We start from the raw sequence: 13,682 nt of genomic DNA, 5'->3' as shown, positions 1-13,682 counted from the left end.
TCCTTTTCTTCCATTTTGCCTTCAGAAAAATAAATCTTTAGGTATAATCTAGGCACAGTACCATCTAAACACATTTTTTACTGTGTTTGAAGCAAATGGGAAGTTTGTAGTGTTGGAGTTATAAGATGTTTCACTGTTTAAGTGATGCTCTGTGTAAGGTTCCCCAAAGCGGCTGTTTTGAGTCCAAGTTTATTAGATTCTGGTTTAGAACTCTTAGCATAGTTATTCTTCAGGAGTCAATATTTTCCATAGCTGAGATGGAGATCAAATACCTCCAATTAATGCAAAATTCAAATTAGTCTTGAACTATGGTACTACAACTCGCATCTCAATAACAGACTAGCCACAGGAGGAAGCAGGTTTGTCAATGTGCCATCACACAAAGCTTTGAGTATTCATCTAATCTCTTCTGGGATCATATTCATATATCTTGCTGCTCTCTTGAAATACACTTCCAACGTACTGAATGATACAAGAATATCTGATGCAGCAAGCTGTAGAAGCGTGAGATGCAGAGCCTTTTTAGTTGATGTATTTGAAGGTGGATAACCTTAAAAATCAATAAAACCTGCTGCGCCACTCAGAATCATGATGGACTGTTCCTCGCTGATCCTCTTGCTTAGGCTTTGAATAACTGATGCTGTGCTGCTGCAGATTCTCGGTACAAGCTATGCAGTGGCTGGAGCGAGGCATCCACTAGCAGAGCTGCTCTTTTGAGCAAATCTCTATGTGTGCTCTTGGAGTTTGCTAGCTGAAGTGCAGCTGTTGGTGGGGTTTTTTGGGGGTTGTTTGGGGTTTTTTTTTCCTTCATGATTTAGTTTTCAGACCAGACTACACAAGTGCTTGAAGGGAGAGGATGGCAATGGCAAGAAAGCAGCTCTCAAAGGCTCGAGCGGTATTTTCAAGTTGCTTGTAAATATGGCATTTCCTCTTTGGAGACAGCATCAGCTCATAGTGCCCCAATTACAGAAATGGAAGCAGCTGATAGGAAGAAATTATTAAATAGAACATTTTAACTTTGTGGGATGTTTGGTGAGGCTGTCACCTAAAAGACGTGACAAACGCGGTTTCGTATTCTCTACCGAAGCAAAGTTGACAAGTTGAAATAGATAGTTTTTGAAATACCAGTGACACCTCAGAAAGTGTCCCATTTGAAAGACAAAATGTTTGAATATCTAGAAGCCCAAATCATAAATAGGAGTCGATGGGGAGGAGGGTGGCTGGGAGGTCTTGAAGATAGATTTCATAAACTGTCTGCATAAAACTCTGTGGATTTTCTAACAGTTCTTTTGAATAAACAGAATACAAAATTATCTAAAATTAGTTGACAAAAACTGGAGGAACGGGAGGAGGAAGAGAATGAAGTATCAGAAAATATATTTTCTTTGCTGACTTCACCTTTTGCAGATACTAGGAGAGCACAGAGATTCTCTCTCCTGTTTTTGTAAGGAAGTGGCTTCTGCTACTTCTGATCATATGCATAAAAAGGCAGCAAGTTACTCTTAGGCAGACTGAATCTAGTGATAGGGATAGAGAATTTCTTTGAAGAAAAGCCCTAGAAAAATCCAGTCACAGGAATAAACTCCCACTGAGAGTTTACTGAGATTTTGCTGCTCTTCTGTATATCAGTAATAGAAGCAGACCATGGAGAGAATGGAAATTGATGTCATGCCCAAGGTGTATGTGTTGGGGAAAGATCAGAGAAGTTTTTGCATGTCATTGATGCTGAAAACAGATCTCTGAATGATGCCTTTCTCCTTATGGACTGCCTGTCTGGAGTTCTTCAGGGAATTGTATTTGAAGGTAGAACAGGGACAGGACTTGAGAGCAACAGTTCTGGTTGCATGGGACGTCGTGTAACTCTCATGTTATATGTAAGATTATCAAGCATATGGGAAAATTACTTGATTTTCATTTTTTTAATTATTTATGAGACCGACTTTGAAACTGATGATACTGCTTACTGCTGTAGGGATATCTGCCTCTCTGATGTCCTTTGTAGCATTTGAGGTTGGGCACCTAGCCGTTACCTTTCTCAGCGCAGGAGCCTGTGCCCTCCCTGCAGACAGGTTTGGGACTTGGCTCCCTTTGTCTACTGTGTCTATCCACCGAGAGCTGGAGTTAGTTCAGCACCTGCAGATTTCCAGTCTCTTGAAGATAAGAAAGAGTTAACTCTTGGCCAGGCAGCGCTAAACAAATACCATCTGAGCTCTGTCAAGACTGCAACAACCTGATGCCATGAGCTGTAGTCTGTCTTCATGCTAAGCTGACCAGGTATTGCTTGTTGTCTGCAGTGGTGACTAGGTTTCCTGAAGCATATGAGTTCAGTTAATGGCCTTTGGAAGTGTATGACACTGGAGTGGTCTGTTTGTCTGTGTAGTCAGCACTGGGAATTCAGCAGGGAGCTCCAGGCATTGGGTGGGAAACAAAAAGTATGTTCCAGTTCAGTCTGGATACAGCATCAGTCACATTTCAATGTTTGTTAATGTTAATTTAGCAGTCTCTATGCTTTTAAACCATGACCTCTTTCATGGATATGTAATGTTAGATAGCTTTCATCCTTCTTATTTTCTGCTTGAAAAATCAAGATCTTTCCCTCCAGCCATGAGAATTTTTTCTTCTAGGTACAATAAGTAAGCTTCGTCATAACACTGTAGCTGAAAGTAAAGTATTTTAGTAATTGCTGATAAATACATTTTCTTAATATCTTTTTTTTTTTTTTGCCCTGGAACAGTTTGGAGTGACTTCAGAGAGTTTACCCAAGTAGTAAATATAGAGCTGTTACCTGTGCCTTAGGTAGTCTGTTTGAGAGGACTCAGCTCAGAAACTTGCTTAACATTTTAGAAAACCAAATTTAAATGTGTGTTCTCTCTTCTTGCCAAAGGCTGGCAGACTCTAATTGTTATGTTTTACATTATGAGTAGGTCACTCTATTATTTTTCCCTTCCAAAAAATGAAGAATGAAAAATTCAAGCACAGATGACAAAGGCTTTATTGTTGGGTTATTTTTTTTCATATATGGAGTATGATTAAATGCATGCTGTCAAAGAGACACCTCTTTATAGGTTGATACTATTGGCTAGTATTTGAGACCTGCCAGCAGCATTATTACTTTATGTATAAGAAAATCTAATAGAAAATTATTAAGTTGATGTTTTTGTTCCTATAGTGAGAACATTTCAGGTATTCATCTCATATTGTTGCAGAAATTGCTTGACTCAAGTAGATACCACAAAATCATGTTTTAATGATTTTTTTCCTTTTTCCATCTTTTATTTTTTTTCACAGTCACATGACACAATCAGCCACATTTGAAGACCCTCGAATAGAGAGCTGCCAAATAACCCCTCCAGCCCCTCGGAAAGTGGAAATGAGGAGGGATCCCGTGCTAGGATTTGGGTTTGTGGCTGGTAGTGAAAAGCCAGTTGTTGTACGCTCAGTAACACCAGGTATGTTTTCCCCACCTGACCCCAAAAGCAAACATGGACTTAATCTACTGAGATGAAATACAGTTACAAATTTGAGTACTGTTAAAATATTCAGGCAGACAAAGTAATCACAAATACTAGGTAGGATTTTAAGCCTTATATTACTGAGTAGTTTCCCTCCTTGCACTCATTTTTGAATGTTATGTAAATGTGTTAACAAAAAGCCAGTTTTAGGTTATTGCTCTGAGCCATTGCTATTGTTTGCCTGAAAAAAGTTGACCCACTTCACTCAAGGAAAGAAGGTCTTCTCCCTGTTATGTTTATATTGGTTTGATGTCACCTTCATTGCCATTGAATTTGTTTTCAAGAGGTATGTTGAGTTGTGAGATTAAAACTTACATATTTTTCATTCTTTTTATCATCAGCTTTCCAAGGAGAAACTATGTTTCTAACTATAACATTTGGTTCCAACTATAATATTTGGTTTTGAAAAAAGGGGTGTTATTGCTGGCTTCTTTTTTTTTCCAATAAATACTTCTGTATAACTATGTGGCAAAAAGCCAGGTCAAAATAGATCCCTGAACCTCATACCTGGAGTGAAAATTAGTGAGGTTTGTGGTATTTTTGAACTTATAGGTGACCAGACCTGGGACTGCTCAGTCTCCCAAATAGGGGGCTCCTGCTCTCTATGCTTAAAATTCAGTTGTTACGTAAAATTGCCTTGGAGCCAAGGGCAGGGATTTGACTTTGCTCTTGTTCGATATGTTCTCCAGAACCCCTGCAGAGAGCAGAGGAGAAGCAAAATCGACTTTGTGAAGTTCTGATGTCATTTACCCATGTGTGTGCATTGACTACATTTTATTGTTTTCAGATTAAATGAGCGGGGTAACTAATATTTGAACTAGATCCAGACAGTTCTTTTCTCCCAAGTTAGCATTATTAATGTAGTTTTATGTTAAAGTTCAGTTTGGAAAAGGTGTTTATTATATTCTGTTCCAAGTGAATAGGAGGACAGATGAGATCAGGACAACGTTCTCCTACATTGATTTGTATCCATTTATGCTGGATATATAAGTGAAGTAAAGTTTTGAAGCCAAACAGAGGAAAGGAACAGCATTTAGCTCAGTTGTTAAATGAATTGGTTTTGATACTGAAACATTTTCTTTTAAGACTTTATCTTCATATTGGTAGTATTATTGGGGGTTTTATGTATCATCATGCAGAGTTTAAAGACAGAAGACTAGAGATGATATACCTTTTCACTCGCAGTTGCGATGTCACACCCTCTTCTGGGCATGTAATTGTGCTGAGAAGCAAAGTATTATGTGCATTTTATAAAGCCTGAACTCAATATGCATTTCAGCAGTGTCAGAATGCAAAGCACATAGGCATGTACATGTCTGATTGTCTACTCAGACTAATGCTAAATATCTGAGTCTAACTGAAAGTGGCAATGCTTCTGGATGTACGTAAAACTTGTGTTCACCAACTGGTAGGAATCCAGAGGAAAAGAGACTCAGAGACTGGAGGTATAGAAACTTACTGTCTTCAGATTGAAGGAAACAGGTTTGTTTTGCCCAGAAGAGGAAAGTCAGAGGAGAGACCTGTGAATGACTTTCAAATAATGTAAGTGGTGTTTCATAGGAAATAGGAATAAGATGTTCTCCAGTGTTACTTTGCCTGGGACAGGAAACTGTGTTGCAACAAGGAAGATCTGGTGTAGGCACCAGGGAAAAAGCCTTCCTGATCTTAACAGTAGTTAAACAGGATCATTTATTTACAGGAAAAGGAGTCATCCTCAGGGTGGTCTTATAAGAATATCAGACAAACATCAGGGATGAGTAAGGTATGGTTGATCACACCTTAAAGAGTGAATTAGGCCACCTCTTATGGGTATTTTTGGCCCTTCAGAAAATCAAGCCCTTATTTTTAGGTGGCTAGATGTTGGTTTGGAACTTAACTTGAGCAACTTCAGTAGAAGCCACTAAGCCACTAGTTTTCAAGATTTTCCTGGTGAGGAAGTAGTGGTAATGTCAGAAATAGTATTAGTGTTAAACATGCCATTAGTTGAAGAAAAAAACAGTCATAGTATGTGAACAACAGAGCGTGTCTGTGCATTTACAAGGGTCTGCTAACATGTGCTTTTTTTTTTTTTTCATTTGTCTCCAGGCGGCCCCTCTGAAGGAAAGCTTATACCAGGGGATCAGATCATAATGATTAATGATGAGCCAGTCAGCACTGCTCCAAGGGAGAGAGTCATCGACCTTGTCAGGTAGTTGATGTCCTGTCACTTAAACTAGGAACCCAGTGGCTTATTGCCTGTGCAGTCATTTGATAATACAGCAAGTATTGCCTTCTCATGGCTGAGAAAAGAGAAAATAATGTTACTTTAGTCATAATGAAGAATGGTGAAGTATTTTAGTATTGAAATGAAATTTCTTCTTAAATGTCCTCTGGGTAGCTGAAAAAATATAATAAGACATTGGAACAGCTCCAAAATACTTGGGTATCCAAAGAGGAATAGTATTCTACTGGTATTTATTTTTGGTATGGGTGGTTGAAAAGATAATTCCTGGAGTAAGGCAGCTCCAGTCACTGTTGCTCTATTGCTTTTTTTTACATGGAGAAAGTTGAGTCAGGTCTGTCTAGTGCGAAGAGGAAAGCAGATGTGGTGGGGTGATTTTTGAGAGCAGATGGGTCCATGTAAATGGGAATATGTAGGGAAGCTCAGAGTGTTCAGGTGGATTGCAGGCAGGTGAGTTTATGTGAAAAGAGCAGGTAGGAGGCAGAAAACAAGACAAAAAAGTGACTGTAGAGAGTGCAGGAAAGGAGAAATGTCAATATTTGTAATGGGGTGTAGAAGGAAAGAAAGAACAGGGACTGACAAATGCTCAGGATGTAGAAAAAGATGCAATGTGGTTCACATAATAAGCTTTGCATTTTGAGTAAGAAGAAATGTTAGTGCATTGCATCGAAAAAATGACTAGTAATTAAAAAATTAAACATAATTATTATTTTAAATTCCAGTAGCCTGGTTGCTGGACACCAGTTTTGTTTCTGTATTTTCCTTCTCATTGGTGTAAACTCTGAATTGGTGGATCTGTCAATTCCTGGGAGATACTCAGGTTTTAATTGTGCAGGTACCTCTCCTCAGAACTGGTAGCTGTCAGTGTTACCCATGTAATTTTGAAAAGTCACATTTGCTTCCAGAAATTTGGGCAGAAGGTGCCATGATAGCTGTACTCTTCTTGCAGATCACAATTTGAGCAAATGGGTGCTCATTTGCTGGGGATTCAGCTGACAAGCAAACTTCCAAAGGAGATACAGAAATGGTATAAAGATGCCAACAACACTGATACCTTTATCTGTGTTGTGGACTAAATACAATACATTTTCAGATTTAAAAAAAAAAAAGTGTTAACCTGCAAGTCAACTAACAGAAACCCAGCAGATTAAGAGGGGACTTTGACACTCTTTTTTTTGTGACAAAGGGACCCCATGAACTGCAGGAACTGTCCTGTTCCTAATAAATTTCTGTCCTGTGCTCTGTATTGACCATCAGCATAAGCCTCACAAATGGGTCTTAAACTCATTTTTGATGTCTTTGTTTCTTCCTAAAGTGATCATATTGTAGTCTCCATTCTTTCCCTGATTCTTTGATATGTAAGTAATCAGAATTAGGATCTCTATGTCCTTTCTCTGCTGCCAGCAATATGTAGTAATAACAACAAGGAAAATAGACTGATTAGGTCTGAGACAAACTGAGTTTATTGTGTGGCTGATTCTCTGTCTGCCTTCAAATGAGAAACTGAATAAGAATGTCACCCTTCTCAATTATGTTGACTCCATAGGTAGTGTCTTAAATTAAGTGTTGTTGCATTCCAGGGGAAGCTTTTGGTGACACTTTTCTTGCGCTGTAATTCTACCTCTGCTCTCAAAATCTGTTTGCCTTTGGGATTTTGACAGAGACACATTCTTTGATGAGACTCAGAGTGAAATGTATTGGGGTTGTATATTGCAGCATTTGAAATTAAGAGCTTTCTTTCCATGCCAGTGGGGACACTTGGAATGATTAGACACTGTCACTACACAGTCCTGACACCATAGCAGAAGCAATTCTTTACACCAATGAAATGATGAATCCCTTCTGTATAATAGAAGGTTTTCATATGGGTTAGATACATCTGCAACTTTGAAAACGCTTGCTTTCAGTTTTCAATGTGCATGGAATCAATTTTGAAATCTTGTTTTCCAGCTGGTAGCAGTGTATCTGTGGTCAGCAATGAGTATGTTTTAGATGCATAGGTTAGGCAATGGACATAATCCCAAAATCATAGAAGAATTGAGATGGGATTTCTGGAGGTCATCCAGTCTAACTTCTTGCTCAAAGCAAGCTAGTGTCAGTTAGATGTGGCTGCTCAACACTTGTTGAATCAAGTTTTTAATATCTCCAAAGATGGAGATTTCACAACCATGCTGGGCAGATGTTTCAGTTCTTAACCAGTAGCCTTTCAAAGATGACAGAGAGCAGCTTTTACAAGACATGAGCCAACTCCCTCAGCAGTCTTAGGTGCATCCCATCTAGGCCCATGGACTTGGGAGTGTCCCTCTTGCCTAAGCAATCCCTAATTCAGTCTTTGTCTACTTCTGTTCCCTAAATTCTGCCACTAAGTTCAGGGACCAGGGTGGTGGACCTTGCTGCTAAAGACCAAAGCCAAGAAAGCATCGAGTACTTCAGCCTTTTCAGTGTCCTTCATTAGGTTGTCCACCCCATTTAGCAGTGAGTTCATATTTCCCTTGACTTTCACTGCTGATGTAGCTGTAGAGGCCTTTCTTGTTACCCTTCATGTCTTGTACCAGTTTCAGTACCAGCTGAGCTTTGCAAACTCCATCCCTGCCTAGCCAGGTAGGGCTTCTCTGTTTCTCCTGGGTAACTTCTCTCCATTTCCATCTCTGGTTGGCTTCCATTTTGCGCCGGGTCTCGGTCAAAGCCTATGTGTCCGGGTGTCCTGCTGTGCCTGCCCGCTTCCTTGCAGATTGGCGTAGACCGTTCTGGCACTTGGAGGAGGCTCTCCATGAAGATCACCCAGCTCTACTGGGCTCTGGCCTTTCAGAGCTGCATCCCACAGGACCCTGCCCACCAGTGCCCTGGACAAGCTGAAGTCTGCTCTTTAGCTTGGACTCCTCTTCCTCCTTTCCCTCAGGATCTTACATTGTACCATCTCATGGTCACTGCAGCACATCAATGAAAAATTGATATTCCAACACTGTATTTTTTCTGTGACTGCATGGTCTCTTGCTGATTAGGTATAACAAGGTATGTTTTATATTCATGATGTGAAATTCTGTGGCTATTTTTATGCAGCTTTCCCTCAAAGCTTTTTGTAAAGTCAAGAAACAATTTGCCTTTATAATTGCAGAGAGTGTGGAAAAAATTAATCTACTTTCAAAATACAGACATAAAGATCATAGTATGCCAAACAGAAAAAACCCAAACTGCGTGAGAGAAAACAGGCAGATTTCATAACCAGAGGAGCATCATGCTTTAGCAAGACTCAAAACTTCCAAGCAAAAGTATACCCAAATGTGAGATGTTAAGTCAACCACAAATGTTAAACAGACTTTTTAGTGCAATGCAATATTTAATTGTTTTCCAAGAAAACATTGTTGGGACATTTACTTATGAAAGGAGTTATGCTATTGAAGGAAAAGAAAATGGAAAAGAGAATTTCTGCTACAGTCTATCTTAAATCCAAAAAATAAAAAAAGATTCAGAATGTCCACCAAGAAGGGTATCTGAAAAATGTCAATTAAATCTTTTTTCGTTAGGAAAAAGCATGTCCCTAAGCAATAAATTTGCTTTCTTTCTAAATTTTCCATAAAATAAGTCAGACCATTTTTTTTCAGATCATTTGTTTTTCTTCATCCCTTTTCCTATCAGCTCCAAATTCATTGTGTACTTTTTACTCCTACAGGGTTAGAAGTAGTTAGACCTCTCTTTTAAGAAAGTCCCTTTTGTGTAACGGTTTTACTACAGGAAAATGCAAGAAGATAAAGGGAGCACATAATACAGAATTTTTCACATTGTCTCTTTATTGCATTTTAATATTTTAATTATGTGTGTGCTTTCTAAACATTCATTACTGAAAATAAGCTTCCTTAAGTAGAAAACTGTATTAAAAGTCACCTCTGCTGACTCCAGGGGATACTGAGCAGGAACCTGGTGAAAGATTTTGGTTTGTTTTTTAAGAATTGAGGGATACTGTTGTATCCTAAGAGGTCTCAGGTCTGGAGATTATCGGGGATATTTATTATAAATATACCCTGTAGGTCATTCCCATCCATCTAATTCTTTTGGCTCTGCTTTACTGGCAACATTTAATTAGTGTTCAAGTTGTCCTTTGAAAGCCAAGGTTGCAGAAATATGAATACAATATGGTTTGCAGACAAAATACATAAGGACTCATTATTTCTAGGTAATGTTCAATGGCTTTTGCATCATATTATGTTCTCCTGAGCTATTTTCAAGCACAAACCCAGAAGTCATGTTTACGGTTTCCCTTACAAAGAGAGGTCACCTTTATGAGCGTCACTTATGGCTGCAGTCTAGATGTGTTCCATTCAAGACAGAAAGTTATTGAAGTTGGAAAAAGAGGAAGAAACAAGCCCAGTTTTTTAAATGTATGGTTACAGTCCAGGCAAGGAGCAAGCGAACAGAATACTAAAGAAAGATGTATTTGAAGTGCAGTCAGTTCAAAATTGTGGCAGGAGCTACTTATCTTGGTTTTCTTCTACTCCTGATACAGATTCTGTGACTTAAAGCTTTTCACACATACTTAACAATAAGTACTTTGAGATAACATTAAAGTCATTGCACAGTGTAGTAATTTTTTGTATATTTGAAGGTGAGCAACAATGCAAAACTAACATATTAGAAGGTGTATTAATGTACTGTATCAATTAATTGGTTGTTCAGTGGTACATGTATTTCATGATCATTGGTTAATGTTAAATTTGTATCTTTTTAAGAATCAATTTAACCAACCAAACCTTCTTTTAAAACACTTAAATATATCTAACAAATAATTTGCCTTATAATATGTTTATAGGTAATTTCTAACACATGAATGACTTACTTGATTATCTTAGATTGTACTGACTATGCATTAGCCTACAAGGATCCCAACGTATGTAAAATCTTTTTATTTAGCAAGATATTTTACTGAAATTTTAAGTGCCACACAGATGTACTGCTTACCCCATAAAGCAAACTCTGAGTAGGGCATGGTAGTGGTATTTCATTCTTACTTCAATTAAAATAATTATCCAGGCAGCCTGTGAGGGAGATGGGCACCTGAAGTGAGTGATCCATCCGAGATACTTGTTTTGGAATAAACTACCCTGTTGCAGAAAGCTTTATTTATGCATTGACTAAAGAAGGAGCACGGAAAACTGTCTTAGAATAGAAACCTGACTTCTAGGTTGGTAAATTAGGCTAGATTAGTCCGTTCCTTGAAACTGTAACAGCAGTAAATTAGTACTTGATGTCCTGTGGAATTCCACTAAAAGACTTTAATCGCAAAGCGAGAACTGAAAAAGGTGAAATTCATTAAGGGCTTTTCTTTCTTGTTGGCTCTATTTTCTATTTAAGAGAAATGACTCAAAAACCTTTCTGAAATAACTCTTGCTTTGGCAAGTTAATGTCACGGCAAGTCTTCATCAAGAGGATCTGGAGGATTCTTTCAATTCTGCTGTAGAATTTCTGTTTTAATTTTGTGTTACCATAAGACTGGAGCGAAGCAACCCTCCAGGATTTCAGGCTGCATGTTGCATTTTAAGTGCTAACATGAATTTAATCAATGCTGACCCTTCTCACCATCGTCATGGAGTGGTTGAGGATTCTGTCACTGCCATTTGACTCTGTGTGTGTCAGGGGACCAGTTTGCCTTCTCTACATCATCATAGCTAAACGCAAGTGCAAAAGGGAGCTCAGTGGTAGTGCCTGTCATCATTGTCTTCTCATGGCAGCAGAAAATACCACTTTTCAAATGTAATTTCTGCCTCTAGGCTTAGACTGTTTCATATATTGGATCAAGCAGTTCTGGTGGACTTTAATATTAAAGACATTCTTTCTTCATCAACATCATAGAGAGAAAATCAAGCATATCAATCTATTAGCTATGATACTGCTTAGCAACCGAGAATCTTGAAACCTGCTTTTCCTGAAAAACCAGTCATGCGGACCTTTTAATCTGAAGGTACTCTGTTATACTCCCAGTTCAGTATATAAATCCAGAGGCTATACCCATTTTGTTTCAGGTCTTGATCTATGAATTGCTAGTGTTTTGGGTTTTAGATACATAATGCTGAACAGAGGGACAAAATGTTGGACCAGATTATCTGTAGGAGTTTTAGAAGTGACATCAATGGAGATGAGTTTTCTGCCAAGGCATTTAATTAACTACCTCTAATCAACTGGCCCAAGCATAGACCTGGGAGTCAGGATATGAGCCCTCAGCTCCTGTCTGACTTGAGGGGTGTTGTTAGATGTATATCTTCTATCTTCTGAGGTGTTTCTGCAACATAATACAGAGATAACTTAAATCAGCTGCTGCAGTCTGACTATGAGAGCACAGATTTAGTACTGTCTGCTCTACCTTTTTTCTTGGCTGCCGTGGTGAGGTACTTCTGGTACTTGAGCTAATATATTGAGAGCTAATTCAGATCTCTCTAGATTTTAATTATTAATCTGTAATATGGTTTCATAAATGCTTACCCATCTTTTCAAAGGCCTGTAAGAGTTAAGCTGAGTTGAAAGCTGTATGGAGAGATGATTTGTTATTGTTAAAATCAATACCAACTATGGAAATTGTTCTCTTTTAAATCCATTCTATCTGTGAAAGCATGCGGTCTCATGTCCTTGCTCTGCTCTTAGCAGAAAGTTGGCTGACATAGTTTAGACAGGTTTGGGCTCAATAATTCAAATGTTTGGAATGCTGAGAACTTAATTTATAAGTTTCTTTTCATGTTCACCGTGGTGGATGCCCCCTGGAGTTAGCAAGTCTAGGGTCTTTTTGAAATTCCAAGGCTTGATGTGTCATCCGGTTGGAGTGTTGTGTCATCATCTCACTCTGTTATCCTCTAGAAAGAGGAGTCAGCCATGATGTCTTGCAGGTCAGCTGTTCTGTAACAAGTTGCTTTGTGGTAACTGAATGCAAGGGTATGGACAGAGATGTGGAACAGCTGTGCCCAAAACACAAGCAAGTGCACAAAATGCCTTCTTCAGATGTGAACCAGCAACTGTTGCTCTCATTAGCTTGTTCTGACAAGCAGGCTTACTGCTTCTCATACAACTAAACAAAAGCATTGGCTTGTCTGCATGGAGGATTTACTTTGAAGCCGCATGCACTGATGTGAATGTTCCAAAGTAATTGTTCATACAAATGAACATCCCGCTTTGAGTTTATGATGAATTAACCCTTCCACGTGATGGATTTCCTCTATATTGCATGCCCTGCAATAGATGTTTATCCTTCTTTGTGCTGTCGCTGCAAGCCCCGTGCATCAAAGGATTACTTCCTGTTGGAATATGTTGCAGGAGGTACCTAAAAATCTCATGTCCTGTGTTTGGGGCAGGGAGGGTTAGAGAGGAGGTGTCAAACTACAGAAATTCTCTTTCCCAACCCCATTATCTGTCTCTTTTGGGATGACATTTCCAAATCATGAAAAATTATGTTGGGCAAGCCAGCACTCCACATTGTGCTGTTGGTACTTGAATATTCTGTGGCTTGTGTGGATGCCTTGAGGACATTACTATCAGACAGCTACACTTACACAAGACAAGCACTGTGATATGGAGCAGTTTAATCAGCAGAAAGCAGAAAACAGGGAGGAAGACAAGACACAGACAGCTTCAGGAGCTTGCTTGGGAAGCACCAGTCTGTGCAGAACAGTTCTGGACTTGGAGAAGCAGTATGGGCTGACAGGAGAGGATTGTGCTGTGCATCTGGGGCTGCCACCAAGGAGTGACTGTGAAGTATGAAGATGACAGAGATGCCTTCACCATCGCATGCACAGAACTCAGAGAGCAACTCTGCCCTTCCAGAAGTGTGTGGCTGCCCTCACTGGGAAGTTTACAACTCCCTCATCCTGACAGTCAGTTGCTGACTGGTTCAGCACATACACATCAGCTAATGAAGCTATTGTAATGGAAAACACAGCCATTTTTGAGAAGATATGATAGTTGCATGGTAT

At 39.1% G+C, this 13,682-nt stretch overlaps 1 protein-coding gene across 1 annotated transcript in view; it reads left to right on the top strand.

Moving 5' to 3' along the window:
* Nucleotides 1-13,682, top strand: part of FRMPD4 (FERM and PDZ domain containing 4) — a 309,861-nt gene that overhangs the window by 238,431 nt on the left and 57,748 nt on the right. Inside the window, exons 3-4 of the mRNA XM_072852936.1 lie at nucleotides 3,289-3,449; nucleotides 5,598-5,700. Of these exons, the coding sequence (XP_072709037.1) occupies nucleotides 3,289-3,449; nucleotides 5,598-5,700 (264 nt within the window). The remainder of the gene's footprint in view (nucleotides 1-3,288; nucleotides 3,450-5,597; nucleotides 5,701-13,682) is intronic.

This window comes from Ciconia boyciana, chromosome 1 (genome assembly GCF_034638445.1).
Source record: "Ciconia boyciana chromosome 1, ASM3463844v1, whole genome shotgun sequence".
Lineage (NCBI taxonomy): Eukaryota > Metazoa > Chordata > Aves > Ciconiiformes > Ciconiidae > Ciconia > Ciconia boyciana.
This window is presented reverse-complemented; position numbering and strand designations above follow the sequence as displayed.